Source organism: Drosophila miranda, assembly GCF_003369915.1.
Source record: "Drosophila miranda strain MSH22 chromosome Y unlocalized genomic scaffold, D.miranda_PacBio2.1 Contig_Y2_pilon, whole genome shotgun sequence".
In the NCBI taxonomy this organism is placed as follows: domain Eukaryota; kingdom Metazoa; phylum Arthropoda; class Insecta; order Diptera; family Drosophilidae; genus Drosophila; species Drosophila miranda.
The window spans coordinates 32,777,823-32,803,742 of record NW_022881614.1 but is presented as its reverse complement, the minus strand read 5'-3'; the positions used below and the strand labels follow the sequence as shown (position 1 = coordinate 32,803,742).

The following is a 25,920-nucleotide window of genomic DNA, read 5'->3' as shown; positions in this document are numbered from 1 at the left end:
CTTGTGGGGAGGGAGGCGGCGAATGTGGGCGGTTAACGTTTCTGCTGCTGCTGCTGCTGTGGCTGCGGCTGTTGGAGCAGTGCGACGCTGCGCGTTTTATTGCGAGCGCCAAACTGCGCTGCTGCCGTCTATATGTCTGTTGTATGTGCCTCTACCTCTACCTCCACCTACTCCTCCTCCTTCTCCTCCACTGCCTTTGCCACTGCCAGCTATGATGATGATGAGGTTGCCTTCTTGTTCTTCTTTACACGTCCTCCAACGACGGTCGGCCGCGTCGCTGTTGGGTCCCGCTTTTGTTGTTGCTGCTGGTGGTGCTGCTGCGGCTGCTATGTGTCTGTGTGTATAAGTGAGTGCGCAAGAAGAGTGCGGGCCGGAGGGTGGGTGGAGAGGAATGGTCTCCCTTCTGCCCGGTTTGGCGCCGCTGCTGCCGTTGCCGATTCTGCTGCTGCTGGTGCTGTTGGGTTTGTGCATGCAGCTCATCGTCTCATTCAAGTGTCCAACTTTTGTCGAAGCGGTCATACAAAACGGCAGTCGGACGGTTTCTCGCTCGCAGTTTACTCTCTCTCGCTCTCTGCGTTGGCGTTCCGTTCGGCTCTCTGCCTACGCCTGTGCTGGTGGCTGGTGGAGCGGCCGGGGAGAAACACAGAACGCGGCTGGGCGGTCAGTAGAGCGCCTACACGCCTATAAAAAGACTTCGCCCGCCCCGAGCACTGTGGAACAGAGGTTTTGTGTTTTCGAACAGGATGAAGGACACGAAAGCGGCGCGCGCAATTAGCGAGTCCTCAACCACATCCGATAACACCTCCGACTTCATCGATATCGTGAAGCGGTACGACGTGGTCTACAACAACCACAATCCGGACTACAAGAACGTGGAAGTGAAGCTGAAGGTGTGGACGCAAATCGCGGAGGAGATTGGGCTCTCAGTGGGTATGTACCAAAGATAGTACCTACTTAAGTAGGTCTAGAAATAGCAGCCCTGCGGAACACGCTTAGTTAGGGTATACAAAATATGAACAAACATATTTATGTACATATTAAAGTATGTATTTAAAGGAGCTTAGTCTTGTGCCTTGAATGCTCTGGTGGCGGTTGAAATTGAATTACGTAGAACACACACACATGAATACTTAGTCTACATACACATGCAGACATTCATATGTGTGTACCTGTCAGCCGCCAGCGGACAAACTCTGCCGCCGACTCTGCTGCGTCGCTGCGAATCGCGAACCGCCCGGCCTGATATTTTTCGTACGCTTGTGTTCGTACACCTACAAACATTCATATATATACATATGTATGTACATATGTATATACAGACGAGGCGCTGGCGGGAGCGTGGAGCCGGGAGCAGGGACGTGGACAGGACGGGGGCGGGCAGCGCGACTGCGGTCGGCAAATTGCAGCGAGAAGATGAAAAAAGAAGCAAAACACTGCCACTGGCACGCAGCAAAAACAAACAAGCACGGAAGAGCGAAACTGATACAAACTGCGCGCTCTGATGCTGAGAGAGAGCGGCCAAGCGACGACCGGACAGAGAGAGAGGAGAGAGGGATATGCACAAAAAAAATATTGCGCGGCGTTGCCAAATGCGAGCCAAAATAACAAACAGGCAAGCCACCTGTGCCAGACTTTCGTTAGAATTGAAAAATTGATTCTGCACGAGACCGTGGCTACGCGAAGCCACGGTTAGGCAATCATTAAATCCAGTACGTACTCCACGTGCTCGTGAATGTGTATGATAAAATTGTAATTGGCAGCATATGTGTATACAAACACACATATGTGCACATACAGATACAGTAGCAGCCATTGCAAACCTTGCATTACCGGGAAATCGTGGCTGTGGCTTTTTTTTGCCGGACGGAGGACCAGGCTCACGTTTAAGTTGTCCTTTAAAATGTATAAATAGAACCCATTGAAACGGGCTGCTAAATACATAGATTGATTATGATGATCACACCATCCCAACGTAAAACTGTAGATTGATATGCTTGGAACCGAGTTTTTAGAAAATTCTTTTATATTGCGATACTTACGAGCTTATTTAGTTTATAATTTATAATTTAACACACGAAAGTACTCCAAAGTACGTATTTTTCCTTCTATTCAAACGTTTTTGGTACCTTAAGATGGCGAAGATGCGTTTTCGCGCTCGGCCTTACTGCTGCAAGTTCGCTATCGATTTCGGAATTGTTGGTGGTTTTTGCACTGATAGGCAGAAAGCGCAAAAATAGCAAACCTGGTCACAATGTAAAGAACCGTCTAATAACGTACAATTGTTTTTGCAGAAGCATCAAAGCGAAAATGGAAGAATTTACGCGACAGTTACACAAAATATCTGCGCTCCTTTCGAGTGGGTACCAAAACCTCCAAGAAATACCAGTATTGGGCCCATGCCGATCACATGGAGTTCCTTAAGCCCTTCCAGGGACCTGGCAGGTAAGTGAACATTGATATGACCAATGGACCCTTATTGATGGAATCTGTTGTTGATTGTAGAAACTCAGCCAACGGAAATGGAAAGTCAAACGATGAGGACGACACCGAATGCGACTTCGGCTACCAAGTTCTGGCCAAGGCGACCAGCAACGGCGGGGAGGACGAGCTGAAGATAACCATAGCCACGGCATCAGCCAGCAGCTCGGCAATGAGCACGAACACAGTGAACACATACACGACGGCCATGACAAGCACAGGGGCGCCCATACTAACACCCAGCCTGGGCGTGGCTACTCCACCGAATCTGATCTCCCCTGGAAGCAACAGCGGTATGGGTCCTCATAACCATAACAGCAACAGCAACGGGAGCCTCAACTGTGCTGCAGTGGCTCCCCTCAGTGCCCAGACGCCGCCTGCCAGCACGAGCTGCAATAGCGCCGTGGTCCTGCCCCTGCCCGCCACCGTCAGCAAAGCCAACGCCAATGCCCTGGGCTCTCTGGCCACTCTCCCTCACCTGCCCCTCGGCATGGGCGTGGGTGTGGGTGGACTGGCTCAGCAGATGTTCCCACTGGCCACGCTAAAGGCGGTTGCGGCCGCCGCCGGAATACAGCTGCCGCCCACTGTCACGCCTCCCAGCTGTAGTAACGCCAGCAATAGCAACGTGGGCTGCCTGATCATCGAGCCGCATCTGTTTGCGGCTGCCGACAACTTCAAGAAGGAGCTGAACGCAGCTGCTGCGACCGGGACACCGCTCGGTCTCTTCCAGAACCTGGCCAATCAGGTCCAGAACGCGAATAACCTAATCCTAAACCGGCTGAATGGCAGCAATGTACTCCCTATTGGCCTGGGAGATCCAACACCACCACCTCCACCACCGCCCGTTACAAACGCCACGAAGGTGCGACGCGTCCAACCCTCGCCACAGACAGCGGCCATCAATTTAAGTTGCTCGGCTCCGGCCAGCCAGCAGCCGGCCCAAGCCAAGATGCGCAAGATCAGCGATCCGCGCTTCCCAGGCGACTGGGATGTGTCGGCCGTGTTGCAGGCCAACCGCGAGCTAGACGCCAATACTCTCTTTTTCCTGAGTCTGGCGCGTCAGGTGCGTGCCATGCCCATGAAGTTCCAGTCACTCGCCAAGATGCGTTGCATGCGCATCGTCAGCGACATCGAGCTGGAGCTGGAGAACTATGACTGCAACGGCGGAGCTCCTCCCGACGAAACGGCTGCTGCCAACATGAAGTACTGCAGCATGGACACTCCACCCTCTCCGCCCACACAGGACGGATCCATGATGATGGCCCCGCATGCTATGGCTCCCGAGGGTTCCACGGAGCACTTTGTCTATGTGATGTCCCCCTCGCGGGTGGAGAGCATGATCGATATATCCTCCGATGAGGAGACCACGATAAATGGGGGCCCCTCTGTCGTGGGATCGGGATAGGTTTACTCGCATGGCGCGCTGTGCGTATTTATGTACAATTTATATTTAATTATACTATGTATCGCATTTAGATGCATTTTGACTTTTAATATTTGTATGTCCATTCTCAACCAAACTTGTGTTGCTTAATGGTAAAAATCTCTAGAATCCAGGTATTTGAAAGAATTTCATTCACGCGAAGTAGGAAACGCAACCTAATAGGAAGCCTTGAAGGCACTCACGAGAACTTGTCGCCGTCGCACTGGGCCTTGCATGTGTTGGCATGGCCATCCTCATCGAGAGCCGCACCTAGACGTTCCCGCTGCTACCTTTATGCTTGATGTCCTCCATTCAGCTCACCTGTAATCGGAATATTTAGTAGTTAATATTTCGTCACAGAAGTGCATTAAAATGGGAGTAGGGACTCACCTGGTACTTGCTATCGCCAACCTTGTCCAATCCTGGAACTCGGCAAACAGGCTGGGCTATTTTTAGGGAGCGGCAGCGGTGTCAGAATGGTGGGCATTTTTTGTGCTGAAGGATGACACGGTGGCCTTACAGCTTTCGTAGGAACCGTGCTACCACTTGACCAGACATTTTGTGTTTGTTGAGTTGGGACTACCACCGTTCAACGTGGTCTCCTCGTCGGAGGATATATCGATCATGCTCTCCACCCGCGAGGGGGACATCACATAGACAAAGTGCTCCGTGGAACCCTCGGGAGCCATAGCATGCGGGGCCATCATCATGGATCAGTCCTGTGTGGGCGGAGGGGGTGGAGTGTCCATGCTGCAGTACTTCATATTGGCAGCAGCCGTTTCGTCGGGAGGGGCTTCGCCGTTGCCGTCATAGTTCTCCAGCTCCAGCTCGATGTCGCTGACTATGCGAATGCAACACATCTTGGCGAGTGACTGGAACTTCATGGGCATGGCACGCACCTGACGCGCCAGACTCAGGAAAAAGAGAGTATTGGCGTCTAGCTCGCGGTTGGCCTGCAACACGGCGGACACATCCCAGTCGCCGGGGAAGCGCGGCTCGCTGATCTTGCGCATCTTGGCTTGGGCCGGCTGCTGGCTGGCCGGAGCCGAGCAACTTAAATTGATGGCCGCTGTCTGTGGCGAGGGTTGGACGCGTCGCACCTTCGTGGCGTTTGTAACGGGCGGTGGTGGAGGTGGTGGTGTTGGATCTCCCAGGCCAGTAGGGAGTACATTGCTGCCATTCAGCCGGTTTAGGCTTAGGTTATTCGCGTTCTGGACCTGATTGGCCAGGTTCTGGAAGAGACCGAGCGGTGTCCCGGCCGCAGCAGCTGCGTTCATCTCCTTCTTGAAGTTGTCGGCAGCCGCAAACAGATGCGGCTCGATGATCAGGCAGCCCACGTTGCTATTGATGGCGTTACTACAGCTGGGAGGCGTGACAGTGAGCGGCAGCTGTATTCCGGCGGCGGCCGCAACCGCCTTTAGCGTGGCCAGTGGGAACATCTGCTGGGCCAGTCCACCCACACCCACGCCCATGCCGAGGGGCAGGTGAGGGTGAGTGGCCAGAGAGCCCAGGGCATTGGCGTTGGCTTTGCTGACGGTGGCGGGCAGGGGCAGGACCACGGCGCTATTGCAGCTCGTGCTGGCAGGCGGCGTCTGGGCACTGAGGGGAGCCACTGCGGCACAGTTGAGGCTCCCGTTGCTGTTGCTGCTATGGTTATGAGGACCCATACCGGTGCTGCTTCCAGGGGAGATCAGATTCGGTGGAGTAGCCACGCCCAGGCTGGGTGTTAGTATGGGCGCCCCTGTGCTTGTCATGGCCGTCGTGTATGTGTTCACTGTGTTCGTGCTCATTGCCGAGCTGCTGGCCGATGCCGTGGCTATGGTTATCTTCAGCTCGTCCTCCCCGCCGTTGCTGGTCGCCTTGGCCAGAACTTGGTAGCCGAAGTCGCATTCGGTGTCGTCCTCATCGTTTGACTTTCCATTTCCGTTGGCTGAGTTTCTACAATCAACAACAGATTCCATCAATAAGGGTCCATTGGTCATATCAAAGTTCACTTACCTGCCAGGTCCCTGGAAGGTCTTAAGGAACTCCATGTGATCGGCATGGGCCCAATACTGGTATTTCTTGGAGGTTTTGGTACCCACTCGAAAGGAGCGCAGATATTTTGTGTAACTGTCGCGTACATTCTTCCATTTTCGCTTTGATGCTTCTGCAAAAACAATTGTACGTTATTAGACGGTTCTTTACATCAATAAGGGTCCATTGGTCATATCAAAGTTCACTTACCTGCCAGGTCCCTGGAAGGTCTTAAGGAACTCCATGTGATCGGCATGGGCCCAATACTGGTATTTCTTGGAGGTTTTGGTACCCACTCGAAAGGAGCGCAGATATTTTGTGTAACTGTCGCGTAAATTCTTCCATTTTCGCTTTGATGCTTCTGCAAAACCAATTGTACGTTATTAGACGGTTCTTTACATTGTGACCAGGTTTGCTATTTTTGCGCTTTCTGCCTATCAGTGCAAAAACCACCAACAATTCCGAAATCGATAGCGAACTTGCAGCAGTAAGGCCGAGCGCGAAAACGCATCTTCGCCATCTTAAGGTACCAAAAACGTTTGAATAGAAGGAAAAATACGTACTTTGGAGTACTTTCGTGTGTTAAATTATAAATTATAAACTAAATAAGCTCGTAAGTATCGCAATATAAAAGAATTTTCTAAAAACTCGGTTCCAAGGATATCAATCTACACTTTTACGTTGGGATGGTGTGATCATCATAATCAATCTATGTATTTAGCAGCCCGTTTCAATGGGTTCTATGTATACATTTTAAAGGACAACTTAAACGTGAGCCTGGTCCTCCGTCCGGCAAAAAAAAGCCACAGCCACGATTTCCCGGTAATGCAAGGTTTGCAATGGCTGCTACTGTATCTGTATGTGCACATATGTGTGTGTGTATACACATATGCTGCCAATTACAATTTTATCATACACATTCACGAGCACGTGGAGTACGTACTGGATTTAATGATTGCCTAACCGTGGCTTCGCGTAGCCACGGTCTCGTGCAGAATCAATTTTTCAATTCTAACGAAAGTCTGGCACAGGTGGTTGCCTGTTTGTTATTTTGGCTCGCATTTGGCAACGCCGCGCAATATTTGTGTTTTGACAAGCGCTCTCTCCTCTCTCTCTGTCCGGTCGTCGCTTGGCCGCTCTCTCTCAGCATCAGAGCGCGCAGTTTGTATCAGTTTCGCTCTTCCGTGCTTGTTTGTTTTTGCTGCGTGCCAGTGGCAGTGTTTTGTTTCTTTTTTCATCTTCTCGCTGCAATTTGCCGACCGCAGTCGCGCTGCCCGCCCCCGTCCTGTCCACGTCCCTGCTCACGGCTCCACGCTCCCGCCAGCGCCTCGTCTGTATATACATATGTACATACATATGTATATATATGAATGTTTGTATGTGTACGAACACAAGCGTACGAAAAATATCAGGCCGGGCGGTTCGCGATTCGCAGCGACGCAGCAGAGTCGGCGGCAGAGTTTGTCCGCTGGCGGCTGACAGGTACACACATATGAATGTCTGCATGTGTATGTAGACTAAGTATTCATGTGTGTGTGTTCTACGTAATTCAATTTCAACCGCCGCCAGAGCATTCAAGCAAAGACTATACAATACCAAGATGTTGCATGAGCGACCAAAAAGCTGTTCTATGGCGGGTCCTAACATTAGGACCCAAAAGGCACGTGGAGCGCGCGGGGTTTCAATTCCCTTTTCACCTGTACTTCGTCTCTACCGCGACCCCGCTGCCCATCGGTTTCGTCTGTTCGGCAATGCCTTCACCAGCAACGAAATAATTCTGGACTCTCTAGCCTCAGCACCGTCGAAGCTGTGGTCGCGGATCGCCGATGTCTTTGGAGCGGCACAGTGGGACCTTTGACCGTCTCAGCTTGCTAAATTAGTTAGTGAATATGAGTTCAATAAATATTTGCACACTGAAAAAATGTTAAACTTTGAGTGCTTATATCTCCTAAACTAAAACTATCTTGAAAATTCGATTGGAAAATTCTCTATTAGATGCGTACATTAAATTTATCTAAAGCACTCATACAATTTTTTGACTATTTCGGCTGAGTCCCCACTGTGCCGCGCCAAAGACATCAGCGACCACGCTGCCCTACGGTTTCGGCACGGAGCACTGACATGCTTTCACACCGACTCGACGCTGACCGAGGCATTGACGAAGCCGAGTAGCATTTCGGAGGCGAAGGTAGCGTAAAAGAGAATTGAAGTACTAGCCCCGCGCGCCCGTACCTAGAAGCGTCAAACGAAAATTGAAAAAGCATTTGTTCCTCATGCAACATCTTGGTATTGTATAGTCTTTGATTCAAGGCACAATACTAAGTTCCTTTAAATACATACTTTAATATGTAAATAAATATGTTTGTACATACATACATGTATGTTGTATACCCTAACTAAGCGTGTTCCGCAGGGCTGCTATTTCTAGACCTACTTAAGTAGGTACTATCTTTGGTACATACCCACTGAGAGCCCACTTCACTTCCACGTTCTTGTAGTCCGGATTGTGGTTGTTGTAGACCACGTCGTACCGCTTCACGTTATCGATGAAGTCGGAGGTGTTATCGGATGTGGTTGAGGACTCGCTAATTGTGCGCGCCGCTTTCGTGTCCTTCATCCTGTTAACGGTATACTGGCTGGCTCAGCTAACGGTTATTCGAAAACACAAAACCTCTGTTCCACAGTGCCCGGGGCGGGCGAAGTCTTTTTATAGGCGTGTAGGCGCTCTACTGACCGCCCAGCCGCATTCTGTGTTTCTCCCCGGCCGCTCCACCAGCCACCAACACAAGCGTAGGCAGAGAGCCGAACGGAACGCCAACGGAAGAGCGAGAGAGAGTAAACTGCGAGCGAGAAACCGTCCGACTGCCGTTTTGTATGACCGCTTCGACAAAACTTGGACACTTGAATGAGACGATGAGCTGCATGCACAAACCCAACAGCAGCAGCAGCAGCACCAGCAGCAGCAGAATCGGCAACGGCAGCAGCGGCGCCAAGCCAGGCAGCAGGGAGACCATTCCTCTCCACCCGCCCTCCGTCCCGCACTCTTCTTGCGCACTCACTTATACACACAGACACATAGCAGCCGCAGTAGCACCACCAGCAGCAACAACAAAAGCGGGACCCAACAGCGACGCGGCCGACCGTCGTTGGAGGACGTGTAAAGAAGAACAAGAAGGCAACCTCATCATCATCATAGCTGGCAGTGGCAAAGGCAGTGGAGGAGAAGGAGGAGGAGTAGGTGGAGGTAGAGGTAGAGGCACATACAACAGACATATAGACGGCAGCAGCGCAGTTTGGCGCTCGCAATAAAACGCGCAGCGTCGCACTGCTCCAACAGCCGCAGCCACAGCAGCAGCAGCAGCAGAAACGTTAACCGCCCACATTCGCCGCCTCCCTCCCCACAAGGCAAAAACATGAGATTGTTGTTGCTGTTAGTTGTGGCTGCTGCCGTTTCATTTTGTTGTTGTTGTGTGTGTGCGTGAGCGCGACAAAATCGCAACAGTGCGAGGCAGTGGATGTGGATGCCAACACCCACACCCTACCTCTCTCACCATCTCTCTCCCACTCTCTGACCCTCTTCTCCCAGGCATTGGCATTGCAGCCTTAGCTTTCGAGGCAGCTTTATTTGATTGCCGATGCAGAAACTGTTGCACCTTCATCACGTGTCGTGCCGCCAGAATATGTTGTTGCCTGCACTCACACATACCACACAGATGCATCTTTGAAGTTCAAGGTCATTGATTTGGTGGCATACGGAAATGAAAGAAATATCGCACAATTACCAATCCCCGGCTATGGCCTGCTTAAGCAGAGATCACTGTGCTCTTCGCTCCCTGTCCTTATCGGCTCGGCCGTCGCTGCGTCAGAGCTTTTACTGTGAAAGCGTCGTTTCTTGTACATATGCATGTATGCACGTACATCAGTATGCATGTACATACATATGTATGTATGTGTTGTACCGCTTTAGCCCAGCATCCAAGAGGGGGAGAGAGCAGGCGACGGGGCCCAGAAAAGTTGCTCCATTCCATCGATCCAAGCAAGTCCCGTAGAATTTCTGTGCCCGCCGCTCTCCCCTCTCTTCTCTTCTCCCCCGCCCCACGGCTCCCTCATCGCCTCTGACATCAGTTCGTGTTGTTGCTTTTGTTGCGACTCTTTTTCCTTTTCCAAGCTGTTTTTGTTGCCAGCGCCGTAGTCGTCGTCGTTGGCGTCGGCCCCCACTCAGCCCCAGTGCTGACTGCTGCCGACCGAACCTACGACCAGTTAACCCCCCTCTCGACAGCCAGCCACTGCACGCCCGCCCGTCCGCGCCCCCTTGTTTCCTTGTGCGAGGCGGACTGAGCTGAGCCCCAAACTAACACGTAGATGGCGCCTGTGTGTGTGTGTGTGTGTGTGTGGTGTATATGTGCCAGTTGCGTGTGTGTGTTTGTATCTCTTTCGCTTGTGCGGGTTTTTGTTGCTTTTATTATATTTTTTCGCTTTTCTCTCTCTATGCCCGTGCCTTCCTTCAGCCTTCAGCCAGCGACAGCTCCTACTGCGACGTCCGTTCCACCTAGCTCCCCTGGCACACGCGCACACACACACGTAAACACAGGCAGTCGGCACAGTGGCAGCCGCCTGCCTCGTCCTGGCGGCCGGCCCCCCTCCCACCGCTGTGTCAGCTCCCGGAATGCCTCTTCCATAGTCATCATCGCCATCATCATCATCGGCTTCTGCCAGCCCAGCCCCCACTACTCCCCCAAGTAGCATCAGCAACAACATTTTGTGGAGAGATGTGCCATTGCAGCGAGTTTGTTGGCGGCGACTGCATGGAGGGATAGGGTGGCTGATAGCCATCTGCATCCCGCTTCTGGTGGCTCCTAAGGACCTTACCGTGTGTGTGTGTGTGTGTACTTCTGTCTCTCCGCTGCTGTTTTGGTTGTGTTTGTGGAGCAGGGGCGGAAGTGGGTGAGGGGGTGGACAGTGCAGAGAGCGGCCTACCTACCGCCGGTGGAAAACATGTTGTTGTTGTTGTTGTTGTTGCTGCCTTTTGTAAATCGATAAACGATGTCCGGAGTGCGGCATAGTCGAGCGCTTTGCGTGTCCCTCCCCTGTAGAACCAAAGGGGTGAATTGACCCCTCTCGAACTAGTTCTGCGCTGTTTACCGCGCAACTAGCTACGCAAATAGTTACGCGGGAAGCGAACGCGGACCAGGTCTTCGTCGACTACAATGTACTAGTTCTGCAACTAGTTACGCGGGAAGCGAACGCGGACCAGTCGAAAAAGAACCGAAAAACGAAGCTGCCTTCGTTTTGTTTTCGAAGTCGGCAAATAACCGTAATTCCCTGGAGTTACAGTGCCCACTCAGCTAGTTTTTACCGAGCCACGCCATGCAATAAGCACCGAAATGGTAAGTTAATCGTGATATTTTACTGTAGTTGCGCTCGTGGAATGAACTGGAGGAAAAAATAAAATTAAATAGGGACATTTATGTAAGTAAATCTAAACTCTAAATTGTATGACTTTTTTCTCTGTCTTATCTTTATATTTTAATGTTTCACTTGCAGATAACAGCAATGAAATCAATTCTCCAGCCAGCTGGCGTTTTGAGCGGCTTGAACTTTATTTTGAGTGAGGACATTGTTCTGGCATATAACGTCGATGGGGTCCTCCTGGCGATGAGCGCCCCGAAAACACTGTACGGAAGGCAATGCAAAGGATGAAGAAAAGGGTGTTTAAAAAGAAGTATCTTGCCAAAAACCAGGAGTAGGCTAAGCATCATATAATTAAAAATTATTCGTTATATTGAAATACATTGTGTTTTTATTTTTGTATTATTCCAGACTGCCAGATTGACTACTACCAGTAGTCAGTTAGGAACTAGTTACTGGTAGCTAGGTCAGAGCTAGCTACAGGTAATCGAAGGGTAGTCGAGCGGGGAACTAGTTGCTGGCTTTCTACTAGTTCGGAACTACCTCCTGAGCAACTAGCTACGGGTAATTGAAGGGTAATCGAGCGGGAACCAGGGGTGGTTCCGCCCTAGGACATGCATGTGTTAAATTCTCCGCTGAAATACATTGCGGGTAATCGATCTGGAACCAGGGAGGTGAGAATGGTAGCTAGTGCGGCACCAGTGCGGAACTAGTTGCCTGGTACTAGAGGGTCCCTTTACACATGTACATACGTGTGTAAGTACATATGTACATAGTATGTATGGATATGCTATGTATATGTATGTGTGATTTTGTATATACTCTGGTTGTATTACATATCATATATGTAAATTGTACATACATACATATGTACATATATGTACAACATCGTGCCTTAGTGTGAGTGTTGGTCGGTGCAAAGCGGCCCAAAGCATGTGTCCCACGGCTGGTCAGCGGCGCTCTGGAGTTTGATGCAATCAGCCCACATATGCATGAGGGCAAACCCATACATACTCGCTTGCACCTGACCTGACCGCCATTCCTCTTTAGTCATGCCTTAGACCCCTGTTGACAAAATTTGCCTTAGATATATCTACATAGAAATATCTATCTATCTCGAAATTTATCGTCAGGCAAAAGAAATCTTCCATCTTTCCATCTTCCAGCTCAAAATCAGATCCTAACAAAGATCCCGTTTATTGGGAGTACTGCCTGGCGGTCTCCGCACGCCGAAAGGATATCCCGCAGGCGTACACTTTTGATTGATTGATTAAAATATTAATTTCTAGATTTACCTTAATCATAGAAATTCACAATAAGTATACCCGCTTATTAGTATTGGCGTATTAGTATTGGCAATTATGAATTGGAAATTCCATTATAAGTTTTTGATAAGACGAAGATCCCTTTACTGAGCTGGACATGGCAAAACGTCGATCTTTTCGGAGGCAGCCTACTCTCAAGCGGGATTTCTTAAATTTTTGGTTTCATTGACCTGTTGAAAGATCTTTCGTTAATAATATTAAATTGTCTTTGGCTCCACTGTGCCACAGGCCAGTCCATATACGATTTGGAAACTTAAGTCTTGCATCCTGTTCTCTCTCTGTTATGTGAGACTTTTTATAGTGATATTTATGAATGAAATCCTGATTCCATATCTTATAACTATAGTATGTGCTTAATTTTATGCTTTACTTACTTACTTATTGCCACAGCAACAAGTACAATATCATGATGGAGATACAGTTCCACTCCTATGAGAAGATTACATTGAAAAAGGATCAGGGACGACCGGGATTCTATCATTTGAATTTCCAGAATGTGCCCTGAAACATCTTTATAATGGAAAACCTGCTGAATGAATGGATTCCTCGGCAAAGCCCATGGATCCACTGTCAGGGGAAGGCGTGAGATCTACCTGCTGAGCTACAATAGGCGCAACAGCTGCCACAGCATCCACGCCATGTCATACGCCCGGGAGTTTCTTATTGATTTCGCGCAGGCCGCCGTCTTTTAAGCTATTTCAGCAAGGCCGAGATGGCGGAGGATGCGAGTGTTCTGAAGGAAGCTTTCAAGATTTTCTACACTTATTCCAATCACAAACTACTTCGAAACCAAATATCCGAGCTTGCGCAACAGTTTTTTTGAAATAAAAGAATAGATTTAAATTCATTTAGTTACAATACATCGTATACGCATTAATTCTGGGCAAAAAAATCTTGTGTCCTGTGATAAGCACGTGGAACTATCCAAAGAAATGTTTTTGTATGCATTAATGAACATTAAAGGCGAACGCGATGAGCTAATCCAAATGAGTGCGGGGACCCATTGGCCCCACAATGTCCACGTCCCTACCCAATACCCTCTGCCGCTTCTTGATCTGCTGCTGCTGGAATAGCAGTTGCACTGGGAGGAACTCTTGGCAGAATATAGGGTTAGGGGCTCCAGCTCACCAGGAAAATAGTGGACACACTGAGCGGTATGCTTCTCCCGATGAGGGCCGCCTGCCTGTTGTGCATGCGCCAATGCTGGAAGTCCTCCACCTGACTGCGGGCCAGTGGCTGCTGGGGAAAGTGCTGCGAGTAGAGGCCAAGCAGATAGCCATAGGTGCTGGTGATGATTAGCTTGTAGGAGTGAAGTGTGACGTGGAGCAGCATGAATGTGTACTCTAGGTCCCAGGCCTCGGACCCCAGAACCTTCTGGCATATCACGTACACGAAGCAGGTCATCAGGCTGAGCTCGTAGAAGAACCCGGCGGCAGCCGCGAACCCAAACACGGCATTCAACTCTGCCAGCAAATGGGAGCAGCGCTTGGTGAACTCGAACAGCTTGGCAATCTTCCGATGGACCGTCGTTTGTGGACGATCTCTACCAGTACTCCCTTCGTACTCTTGATGGAGCAGCTTCTGGATGAGGCGCAGGCGCAGCCGCACGAAATCCATGATTGCAATGTGAACAAATCCCACCAGGCCCAGGGAGTCGTCAGCAGGATGTAGGTGCCGGCCATCAGCAGGGTGGACGAGAGGCCGCAGGTGCACCGAGCCATGTCGAGGATGAGCGACAGAGAGAAGGAGAAGAAGCAGATAGTCACAATCACAGTCCCGTACCAGTACTTGGAGCGTGTACGCTGGTAGTTCCAGCGCACGGAGGGAAACTCCTCGGAAATGTCCAGGTCGAAGCCCTGCATGTTGGCCAGCAGCTTGACGTGGCGGCGCCGCTGGACGTCCAGCGTGAGGAAGTTTTCCACATAGGTAATCGAGCAGCTGAGGCACTCCCACATGATGATCACCTTGACCACGGGAGTGAGGTGGCCAATCATGGCGGCGGCCATTCGCTCATCCTCCAGCTTAATCAGCACGCTGCCCAGGTAGCCGCAGACGGCGAAACACCGGACGCAGACCGTATACAACACGCTCACAGGGGAAGAAGCTGCTCCGCCGTCTCTCTGGGTGCGCACCCGGAAGGTCACCAGTCCCCAGTAGAAGAGCAGGCTGTAGAGGTTTCCGTAGCAGTAGATGAAGCCATCGCTCGACGACTTGCGGGGCTTTATGTGGCCGCCGCTGAATGATCCTGGGCAAAGGCGCGCAGAGGTTCTTATCCTCGCGTACAGAGGTAATTCAGAGCGATAGCATCGGACTAATTGAATACATCGTTTGTCAGGGGTGTTGCGCTTGTATAAAATGACAACTGAAGGTATTTATATATTAATACTCCTCCGCGGGATGGTATGTATGTACACAGTATCTTAAATTATATCTCAACTTGATGCACTCGGTTTTTGATCTTTTTTATTTTGAACCCAGCGATGGATGCTTAATGGTAAAAATGTGAAAAATCTCTAGGATCCTGCTCGGAGAGTCGCTTATTTGTTGCTATTTGAAATAGGTGAATGAATTTCATTCAATGGGTCGGCAATATACATCCCGATGAGACGCAATCTTAAGCCTGCACCTTGCTCTTGGTGGTGAACGCGAAGTAAGCAACTCCGCCTACAAGAAAGGCGGCCAGAAGCTCGGCTTTTATCCAGGGACCCTTGTAGGCGCTCTTGGTTGGCACAGTGATGTCCAGCAGGGACTTGACCGACGAGACCTTGTCGCCGTCGCGCTGAGCCTTGCGTACGTTGGCATAGCCATCCTCGTCGAAGAGACGCACCTGGACGTTGCCGCTGCTACCTTGCTTGATGTCCTCCACCCAGCTCACCTGCAATCGGCATATTTCGTCGTTAATATTTCGTTATAGAAATGCATTCAGAGGGGGGTGGGGACTCACCTGGTACTTGCTGTCGCCAACCTTGGCCACGGGAACAACCTTGCCGCAGGGGAACTCGGCGAAAAGGCTGGGCTGTGCAGAGTTGCTACACTGTAGCGTGAGCTCGGCAACGTGAGCCAGCTGCGTCAGAATGGTGGCATCTTGTGTGCTGAAGGATGACACGGTGGCCTTACAGCTTCCGTAGACACCGGATGCACCCATCAGGGCGATCAGCCATAGGGCGACCAGTTGACGGTACATTTCGGGTAGGTTTTTGTGGGGCTTTTAATTGAAAATATAGCAAATTCCAAGGAGCGTCCAATAAAGCCGCCTGCAACTTTCTTTTTCTTTGAAATCAAAAAATTTTTGATCGCCACGACAGCAGCGACGTGGATGACAGCTGACAGCGGATTTTACTTAATTATCGGTTACACGTTACACGGCAACTACACATATGCTACATAATGGGGGAAAAAAGAGGGTATGGACAATGGGCAATACGGCTCGAAAGTGTAACGCCTGCAAGGTAAAATCCACCCCTTTTTCTTATTATACCTTGAAGACAAAAAGACGATTTTGTTGTCACAGGCGAGGTGAGGTTCGTAAGAATCTTGCAATTTGCCTTGGCTGTTTTTGCGTGTTGTCCATACCCTTTTTTATAGTCCATTTAAAATTACGATTCATGACAGCAGCTACGTCATTTAACAGCTCGAGTGTTGACGGAATTTTACGAAGTCTTGCGATAGTTGATGGCCACAAAATCAGCTGTTCCACAGCAATGATTTTGCAAGATATCGATGGTGGAAATCGATACTAGTTTTGCGGTTACTTTTGAAATTCTGTTCTTGGCAGTGACAGAGTTTTAGATCCATGTATTTGTATTCTATTTTGATAATCCAACGGAATCTACCCATGCAATTGCAATCTTTTTGACTAGGTTACACTGTTCCAGGCACAGTAATTTCCGCTATGCCGTTTCTCTTAATTAAAATGTTTTTTTTTTGACATGACAGGGGAACAAAGTTTGGTGGTACCGCTCCGTATTTGGTTACGGCTATTCGGTCTAATATGCATTTATTTTGCTCGACTTATTTACGGCATTTCCATTGTAATTGATTATAAATTGCAAAAGCCAAAATGGAGCCCGAGTGCCATACATACCGTACCGTACCATATCATACTCCACCGCTCCTCTCCTCTTCCCGTCCGTGGATGTGGCAGTCGGTTCCGTTTCTGTCTGTGCCTGATCGGTGGTACATGGCCCGTCGTCAAAGTCAAAGTCGCGTCATCGAGCACCTGCAATAAATATCGACTTGAAATGATTAATGCCGCCGGGAGCCCACTCCCACTACATTCGTTCTTTGAGGGGCCTTTCAGTTTTGTTTTAAGTACATTTTATTTGCCGTGATGCCAGAAACAACATATAGGATAGGCAGTATATACCCGTATTTACTGGCATATATGGAAATGGCTTGGTTGATGGCTGATGTGGCTTTGACCTTGGACTGGGCTTGATTTAGTTTTTGGCATTCCTGTTGGCTGTTGTGTTGTTCGGCTGCTCAGCTCCGTTTTATGCCCTTTTCTTTTTGTTCTCGCTTCCCTGTGTCTCGCCTGCTTCTCGTTTGTGGACGTTACGTTTCTTTGATTGCCGACGCGCACGGAACTTTTCGTACAACTTTGCATGTCTTTGATGAATTTGAAATTGTCACAAATATGAAAGTATTTCACTTGCCAACAGGAGACGCGGGAGATACGTTCTCGGGCGATAGATACCCCCACATACCATACATAGTAGTGACAGCAGAATTTGCATCAAACTTTTCCTGACATTGAGCGCCTCGTACGCATTCCATCCTATCTCTATCTCTCTTTTTAACTCTCTCTCTTCTACCCTACCCTACCCACTAATTTGCATAGACCGATACTAGTACCATACGTTACCAGACTAACCTACACTCAACAAAGGTACTACTTTTGAGAACCGAGACAAAGAATGGTATACAATCCAATGGGGTCGCGGGCAACAAGTCCCTACTTAGAGTCCTGACCTACAGGCCTCTTCCCCCTACAATCTTAATGTCCTGTGCGAGATATGTGATAATAAAATAAGGATTCGGTTCGGCTAGATGTGGCAATCCATTCGAATACTTTTCTGGCGGTGGTGTGGGGTGCAGGGAAGTCGAATGAAAACAAAAGTTCGTGCGAGTTCATTGAGTTGAGCGAAAACTTGGCAGACCCATCCACAGTTGCACGTGCCTCTGGCGCTGATGTGTGGGCGGGCAGGGCTGGGCGTGTGTGCGGGGCCGGAAATGGAACAAACAACCGAACCGGAGCCAAGAGAGAGCGAGCATAACAGGCACGGTGCTGACTCCTTGCCAACGATATGATTTTGTGGATTGTTTGTTGGTAACATAAGCGGGGACCCAGCCCCGAACGCGGACTCGAGTCCGAATGCGACTCCGAAACCTGATGGTCGTGCTGTCTCATGGTGCAGGAGCGTTCCATTCACAAAACGCAGTCGGTGCACGGCAGGCAAACAGAGTGGACGTGGGAGACTCCACAATCCCAGAACATAAGTAGAGTTGGGGCCAGAACATCGCGTCGAAGAGTCTCCGGCGGAGCGGGGGACTGACTTCAAGTGGCTTTCGCTTTCGTGACTGCGGCCGGTTTTGGTTTACGGTTTTGGTGTTTTTCGGCTTTTGGCTTTCGGTCTTCGATTTCGGTTCTCTGTTTTGGTTTCGGTCTTGGTTTCCGTTTGGTTTCCTCTGTTTCCCGGGCTGCTTTGTTGACAAAGTTATTTCCTCTGGCTTAATGACTCCGTAATTGATTTGCATTCGATGTGCCACATTGATTGGCAATTGAAACGTAAGCCCCGACGGCACTGTTAGTCATCCTGCCCCGACCTCTCGGCTATCGCAAATCCTGTACCCCCATTCCCCATTCCCGTTTCCATTTTGGACCCGTAATCATTGTCACCGTTGCTAATCAAAGGTCGGCCTGTTTGTCGCCGTCATGTCGCTGTCTGTGGCGAGCCGTCGTCGCTTTCAGTCGGCTGGAACGCCGAACGGATCATCCACCAGCTCCAGGTCCGTCTCCTCTGCGCGTTATCCCCTACCTCTCCCCGTGCGCAAGCAGCACTCCTTCATCGAGCCCGCCTCGAAGTTCACGGCCCAGCACCGCAGCACCTCCGCCAGACGCTGTATCCCGTGAGCCGGCAGACAACTCTCGCCGTCGATCAGTCCTCGCCCATGTTTGCCCCACGCGTAACTTCCACCCTGAGCTCTCTGCGGCTGAGGGAGAAGAGTCTGGTGGCCTGGTCTTCCACGTCTTCGCTGTTGAAGCCATCGCTGGGAAATAAGAGGAAGTTCTTATCCTTTACGGAATACCATTTGTTTGACCTTGGTGTCAGGAGAGGGTGCGTAACGTATACGGTAATTAAGGAGTCGGCCCCTCTCCCGCAAGGGTGGTGGTGCTGGTGGTGGTGGTGGGGGGCACGTACAATTTGCATGCTTCACACCAGAATCAAACGTCAAAGTTTTATGTTCAGTGCATAACACACGCTAGACATGCTCGTAGCAGCATGGAGTAGGACCAGGACCCCAACCGAAGGGAGTCGGAGCCGGTGTCGGTTTCGGAGCCGACTTGCGGCACACTTAAGTCGATCATTGCAGAGGTGTGCCTGACAAGATAGCTGCTGGCTGGAGCCCTGGGTGGAGTGGGGTGGGGGGTACTGTGTCGGCTGGGATTAGGTTCAATGAACTGCTACAGATTTATGACTCACTTTCGTGGCAGTACCCACTCGCTCTGTACGTTTTTTCGGGTGAAAATTGCAAATGTAATTGACATGGTTTCATTTACCCAATCACACACGACTGTGTGCCAGCCAGGAGTGGGACAGGACTGCCACTGTGTGTAGTGTAGGAGTTGTTGAGGGTGTGGACGTGGGAGTAACCGGAATCATCGCCAGCTAATTTCTATTTCTGGGCCTGGTCGGGTGTGTTGCATGCCAGGGAATCGAGAACAGCATAAATTGCCCCAAACTAATACCAAATAATTTGATTTAAATTTAGACCAGAGCTGAGGAGGAGGCGAGGAGGGAGAGGGAGAGTAGGTCAGGTCACTTGAAACTTTCGCTTCTATCCATTTGGCTGCATTTCCCTTTTGCAGCAGCGCCAAGGCGGACAAGAATCGGATCAACCTCAACATTGTGCTGGCCCAGACGATTCGGGCCACCAACGAGCAGGAGCCCATTCCCAGTGACATCGACAGTGCCACGGAGAGCTGTGAGCCGTCCAGGCCGGAACCAGAGGCAGGTTCGAACCCAATCCCAGTCCCAATCGCCGTCCCCTTGAGTGTCTCGCCGACCGCTCTGACCGTCCAGCGGCGTCCGCCCCTGGTGCGTGCTATGTCCGCTCCGGTGCGGGGTCTGGACGAGAACAGCAGGAGCGTGATTGCAGCCAGCAAGAGGAGCCAGCAGAAGCTGCGCCGCCGCAAGATCTTCACGCGCACACCCTCATCGGTGGCTGGCGGGGCATCGCCCACAGTCGGGGTCGAGGGAAATAGCAGCAGTTCCCTCCTGGGCGGCAGTGACTCCTCCAGCAGCAAGAAGACCCTGGGAAGGACTCGCAGTGTTGTGGCCCCCGATGTCATCACACTGGTGTCCCTGCTGAGCTTCGAGGGCAGCGACTCGGAGCGGGAGGACAACAACTCGGCGACTTCCACGCCAGTCGGTGGAGGCGACAAACAGCCGCCGGGATCCACGAAGCGTAGTCCCCAGAGAAGGGCTCCGCTCTTGAGGAAGACGGGCAAATCGGGTAAGTCTCAAGATCCCGGCTAATCTAAATTTTAGTCCCCCACTTGCGACTGAGCTAAAGCTTTTTGGCAGTCTCGTTTCAAGACAGCTATCCGCCCACCTTCCAACTGGCGTCCAAGGAGTACTCCCACATGATCAGGCGCGGCTCCATAGCACCCCTAGCAGCCCGTATTCGCGCCAATCGACCGCCGACGGCGCCGCCCGTCTCCATTTTTCTGAGTGAGGGGTCCGCCAAGTCGGATCAGCCGCAGAGGAAGTCCATGCAGGCTCAGGGTGAGGCCGGGGGGGCCGATTCTCCGTCCAACATGTCGCCGGAGGAGGCCAAGAAGGAGAACAACAACAACGCGGCCAACTGTTCCGAGCAGCAGGACCACAACTATCCGCTGTACGTGTGCAGCATCAAGGAGCGCGAGTGCTGGAAACTCTTCCAGAAGATGTGCGCCAAGGGAGTGAGTGTCAGCTACGACACGGTGCTGCGCGGTATGCTGACGCCCACGGAGTTCCGCCACTTCCAGAAGCAGCGGGAGCAGGAGGAGGCCCGCGTCCAGGAGGAGGCGGAGGCCGCCGAGGCAGCGGCAGCTGCACTCGAGGCCAGCGAGAAGGACTCGCACAAGATGCCAGCCACGGCCATCGAGCGCCTCTCCGAGTCCCTTCTGCAGAGCAAGTGAGACCGAAGGACCAAACTCAGCTGTAGCCCCAGTCCATGAACAATGGACCATGGACCATGACCATTGCTATTGCATTTGCCCCTAGTGGACGTAGAAGTAGCCGAACGAACAAAACAAGCACTTGTTATACCGCCATTGCACCCAGCTGAGACACATCGGCGTCCATCTCGTAGTTGTAGCCGGTACCCGCCTCCCACAATATAATCCTTCATTAACTGTTGGTGTTTTCATTTTGAAAATGATTAAGTATTCGTTAGTTTATGTAATCTTTATTTGATAATTAAAAGCAACACTTAGTTGATGATGCTTTTTGGGGCTGTCATACACCGCAACAAGCTAAAATGGATTCAGAAACTCAAAAGTAGGGAATACAGAAGGTAAGAGAAAAAGAAACGTATTTTTAAATGAATCGACGACAGTTTGCAATATTCGCCAAGTCAGATTCAATGTTATAGCCTTAGATTCCATTATAGGTATTTCTCGAGGTATTTCCAAACATCGTAAGAATAGGTTTAAATAGTTTAATTGACGAAAAGAAGGCAATGATTGAGAAACAGGTGAAACAATAGTGTGAATTGCGATGAAGAGGAGTGTTTGTTGCGCTTTCTTCTACTCATATTCTTCGATATACAATCCGGTCCGCTTAGTTGAGCACAAATTGGGTGGGTTTCGTCCTTTAAGCCAATGCCACTACATGCATCTCAATAGTTATTAATAATATAGATATAAATATGTAAACGAACAGAAATGGGGAATGCGAGGTGGATTACTTGGCCTGTTCCCGCCCGATGGAGGAGGCCAGATAGCAGGCGAGGACAATGCCCAGTATCTGAATGAAGGCAATGCCAATGCCCACTCCGATCGGGATGCTGGCGTTCTTATCGATGCGATCCTTCAGCTTGCCCACGCATCCGTCCTGGTAGAAATTGTCCTTGCCGAGGGCCGGCTAGTCCAGGCAATGCCCGACAGTCGTGTCGATGAACTGCGGCTGACAGCAGCTTGCCGGGAGCGTTTTGTTGGCGCTGATGGCCCGCCAGTCAGCCGGGGTATCGACGCCGCAGCACATCAGCTTCCGCTGGATGTTGTCCCAGGCCATGGTGTCCCCGCTGCTGGAGCGCTTAATAGACTCCTGCAGGGAGTTCTTCACCATTATCTCCAGGTCCTTCTTAAACACGCTGGCGGCAATGCCCACGGCCAGCTCAACGATGAAGATGACGGCCAAAAGATCAGCGAACTGTGAATGGGATGCACCTTGGTTAGAAGCGTTTTCCGGGTTGGCTATTGGAGGACACCTACCGTCAGCAGAAGCGTTGGTGACTCCTTGATAGCGCCGAAGCAGCCCAGCGAGGCGATCAGGAATATGAGCAGTCCCGTCACAATCAAGACAATGGGCGGTGCTAGCACGCGGCCCTCCACAAAGTGATTAAATGAGTATTCCCAGGCCCGAGAGCTGTAAGCGTTTGATCGGATTGATTAAAAGAAGAAATGCCACAGAGTGCACCCGCAAAACCCCCCAATATATCCCGCGTACAATTAGGCTAATGGCTTCCAATAAACTCGTATTTGTATTTACATTTCCAATTCTAATTGTCCGATTGACATCAGCGCCAGTCCCGTTCCGTTCCTCCCGGTCCCACCCACAACACAGGGAATTGTCAAGGCATTTCCATGTCCATGACCACGTTCTTGTGATTGCCAGTTTGTTGTTTGTTCTGTTGGTCAATGCGAAGGACACTCTGTGGCCGTGTGGCACATCGTAAATCCAGTTGCATGCTGCTACACTCGAGTCGCATTTGCAGTTGGCCCCCCGGCTCGTTCGAAACCCATTCAATGGCGATTGAAAATGTCATTTTCCAGCGATAATCATCTTAATGGGGCAACTGAGCAAGACTCTATGCATAAGCGTGATTATAGTGCTGAAAGTAGCTTTATTAGGGCGAATTAGCTGGAAAGTTCTAGGCCATATGAATCAGGAGTATTGATTAGGTTTGATTGGTTTCCTTGGGATTACCAGGGCAAACGAGGGGGAACGTTGTGAGTTGCTGCGGACACCGCAACTCTACGGTTATACCCGATACTAAGTCAGTATGGCTCTCCTCCGGCAGACGCCGCTAATATTAAACGACACGACAAAGAGTGCGTGCGAGAGAGACAGAAAATCAGTCTGAGCGTGACGTCGGGCGCTGCGTAGCCACTGCAAATTGATTTCTTGCTTTTGGCTACAAAAATGATCCGATCTGATCCAGATTCAGCAATCTGATAGATATGGTCATTATCTATGATTCTGCGTTTTTAGTTTTCTCGAATGTGCAATATTGTGGATCCAACAGATTTTCGTCCTTTGTGTGGGCGGAAGGGGGTGGGGCGAAATTTTGAGATACACGTTTTATAGTAAGATCTAACAGGAGTGCGGATACCAAATTTGGTTACTCTAGCCTTAATAGTCTCTGAGATTTTGGAATATCCCCAGATTTTCGTCCTTTGCGGGGGCGGAAGGGGTGTGGCGAAATTTGGACACGAAACGGTCAAGGTCCGATATCACAGGAGTGTGGATTCCAAATTTGGTTGCTCTGGCTCTTATAGGTTCTGAGATTCTTGAACTCATATTTTGCAATTGGCAAAACCGACCATGAAACCTGTGTGTTAGAGAGAGACAGAGCGAGAAAGAATGAAATTGTTTTCTTGATTCTGGCTTTAATAATTATACGATCTGGTTGAGATTTTACACTCTAGAACATATAGTCATCCTCTACGATTCTGCGTTTTTGGTTTTATCGTATCTTTAAAAATGTGGATGCCACAGATTTTCGTCCTTTGTGGGGGCGGAAGTGGGTGGGGCGAAGTTTTGAAATATTTTTGTAGCAGTGACATATCACAGAAGTCTGGATACAAAACATCGTTGCTCTAGCTCTTATAGTCTTTGAGCACTAGGCGCTGAAGGGGACGGACAGACGGACAGACGGACATGGCTCAATCGACTTGGCTATTGATGCTGATCAAGAATATATATACTTTATGGGGTCGGAAACGATTCCTTCTGGACGTTACACACATCATCTTTTACCACAAATCTAATATACCCCAATACTCATTTTAAGTATCGGGTATAAAAATAGTGTGGTGTGTGTTTGTCTTTGTGTGGGAAGAATAGGGAAGGGGGGGTGGGGGAATCAATCTATTAGCCAGGGTTCTTGGGACTGAAGTTACATGTATACGAGTACTTATAAGAGATATTCGAAAGCCATTCGATTTTGTCTTTCTTTGATGGAAGAGAGAGATATTTACTTCACACCAATCACACCGCAGCCTGCAAGGGAATAAAGTATTTATAGAATTAATCAATCAAAGAGACATTCTGGAGACTCCTCACCGATACGGCCTCCTGCATTGCCCGTCTTCTTGGAGTCCACGTGATCTCCCAGTCCGAGATCGTCCTCAAGCTCGTGGACAACAACGGCACTTCCGATAATGCCGCGGTTGCCGGTTAGACTGATCACATTGTCCGGGTATGTGATGACAATGACTCCCGAGGAGTTGACCTCCAGCTTACCCAGATCGCCCACGTGGCGCACCTCATGATCGGGACCGCCATGATCAACCTGATCAAAGGAAACACTCATGAGTCAATGAAAAGAGACTACCGTCAACCCACCTTATCGGGATTATAGTGAGCCCCAGTGCTGGCACAGCCGTTGCTCAGATCCCCCTTCTCGTGGACGTGGAAGCCGTGCTTGCCCTCCTTCAGGCCAGTTGGATACGAACATGGACATTCTGGCCGCAGTCGTTCTGCGTAAAGGTGACGTTCCCCTTGACCTGGCTGCCGTCCGCTTGGGCGGGTCCGCTCACATAGGCTATGGCCTCTATGGGCGTATTACGCTGCAATCGGGATTCAATAAGTTATTATCGATCTGTGGAATCACCTCGCACCTCTTTTAGGACTCACTGTCTGAGCAGCAGCACAGATTGTGGCACAGAGTGCCAGGGTGATGGCAATACTTTGCATCATATTTCAAGCTGAAACGGAATAAGGGATCATTAAAGATCGAAGGAAAGTGAATAAATGGTAAATAGAATGAAATGGTTTCGAAGTCCAATCATATAGTCCGATCATATTTGACAAGACTATGTAGAACTAGCAAGATGTTACTAAATGAAGGAACTAAGATCACCGTAGAACGCTACAGTTACGATCACCCCTACAAAATGCCATCGCTCATCTCTATCATCAGGTGATCTGATCAGGTATCAGGTGAATATTCGCTTGATTTGAGCACTCTGTCCGTCCACTGTCCGTCCGGGCAGTTGTGTGCGGAATTAAAGCGTCTAACCTCAATTTACGAAGCGATTTGTATCTTATAAGTATTTATTTAACATGATCACGTAATAACATAGCAATATGATGCACACTTACATTCAACATGCTGCCAAGCTGCACATGCTTAAGCACATGTTGCTGCAACATGTTGCGCATTTGGTAATTCAGTATAAAATGCGAGCGTCCCTTATCCTTACTACTTGGTGGCGCCGCCTATCGGTGATAATGTGAACTAACTTCGATCTCAATCCTCCTTCTCAACCATGTAAAATCCTCTCAAATCGATCCTTCACTCATTTATATTCTCTCTCCTCCCTCTTACTGTCAATGAACCTGTTTTTACGATTGGTCCCGTGTTGCGATTCAAACAACCCTCAAACAGGTAGGTCATCCCTTTGCAATGAATCTAATGTGATAGTTTAGACGTATTTTTTAAGTGTTTCCTGAAAAAAGGTTTCGATGCCCTTGAACCTTTATACTTTCTCTATAATTTATATTCCTCCTTTGTGTACCTAACACTGTCCCATAGCAAAGTGCCTATATAATAACT

General features: G+C 49.9%; 3 protein-coding genes and 4 pseudogenes across 3 annotated transcripts; 2 read left to right on the top strand and 5 right to left on the bottom strand.

Moving 5' to 3' along the window:
- The first annotated feature begins 471 nt into the window (after positions 1–471).
- LOC117193399 lies at positions 472–3,966 on the top strand. Its single transcript, XM_033398149.1, has 3 exons — positions 472–930; positions 2,292–2,442; positions 2,503–3,966. Exons 1-3 carry the CDS (start codon positions 744–746, stop codon positions 3,881–3,883), a joined length of 1,719 nt encoding a protein of 572 aa, XP_033254040.1. The 5' UTR covers positions 472–743; the 3' UTR covers positions 3,884–3,966.
- Positions 3,950–8,825, bottom strand: LOC117193400. The gene is made up of 5 exons (XM_033398150.1): positions 8,380–8,825; positions 6,128–6,278; positions 5,900–6,050; positions 4,292–5,839; positions 3,950–4,222 (listed from the first exon to the last, which is right to left on the bottom strand). The coding sequence occupies exons 2-4, from the start codon at positions 6,171–6,173 to the stop codon at positions 4,615–4,617; spliced, it is 1,422 nt and encodes a 473-aa protein (XP_033254041.1). The 5' UTR covers positions 6,174–6,278; positions 8,380–8,825; the 3' UTR covers positions 3,950–4,222; positions 4,292–4,614.
- A 4,741-nt stretch (positions 8,826–13,566) lies between these two features.
- LOC117193949 lies at positions 13,567–14,976 on the bottom strand (annotated as a pseudogene).
- Positions 14,977–15,094: 118 nt separating this feature from the next.
- LOC108160738 (translocon-associated protein subunit delta) lies at positions 15,095–15,997 on the bottom strand. The gene is made up of 2 exons (XM_017294929.2): positions 15,596–15,997; positions 15,095–15,526 (listed from the first exon to the last, which is right to left on the bottom strand). The coding sequence occupies exons 1-2, from the start codon at positions 15,833–15,835 to the stop codon at positions 15,266–15,268; spliced, it is 501 nt and encodes a 166-aa protein (XP_017150418.2). The 5' UTR covers positions 15,836–15,997; the 3' UTR covers positions 15,095–15,265.
- Positions 15,998–18,123: 2,126 nt separating this feature from the next.
- On the top strand, positions 18,124–21,271 carry LOC117192284 (annotated as a pseudogene).
- A 539-nt stretch (positions 21,272–21,810) lies between these two features.
- Positions 21,811–22,657, bottom strand: LOC117193948 (annotated as a pseudogene).
- A 1,596-nt stretch (positions 22,658–24,253) lies between these two features.
- On the bottom strand, positions 24,254–25,071 carry LOC117193747 (annotated as a pseudogene).
- Between the last annotated feature and the right edge of the window lie 849 nt (positions 25,072–25,920).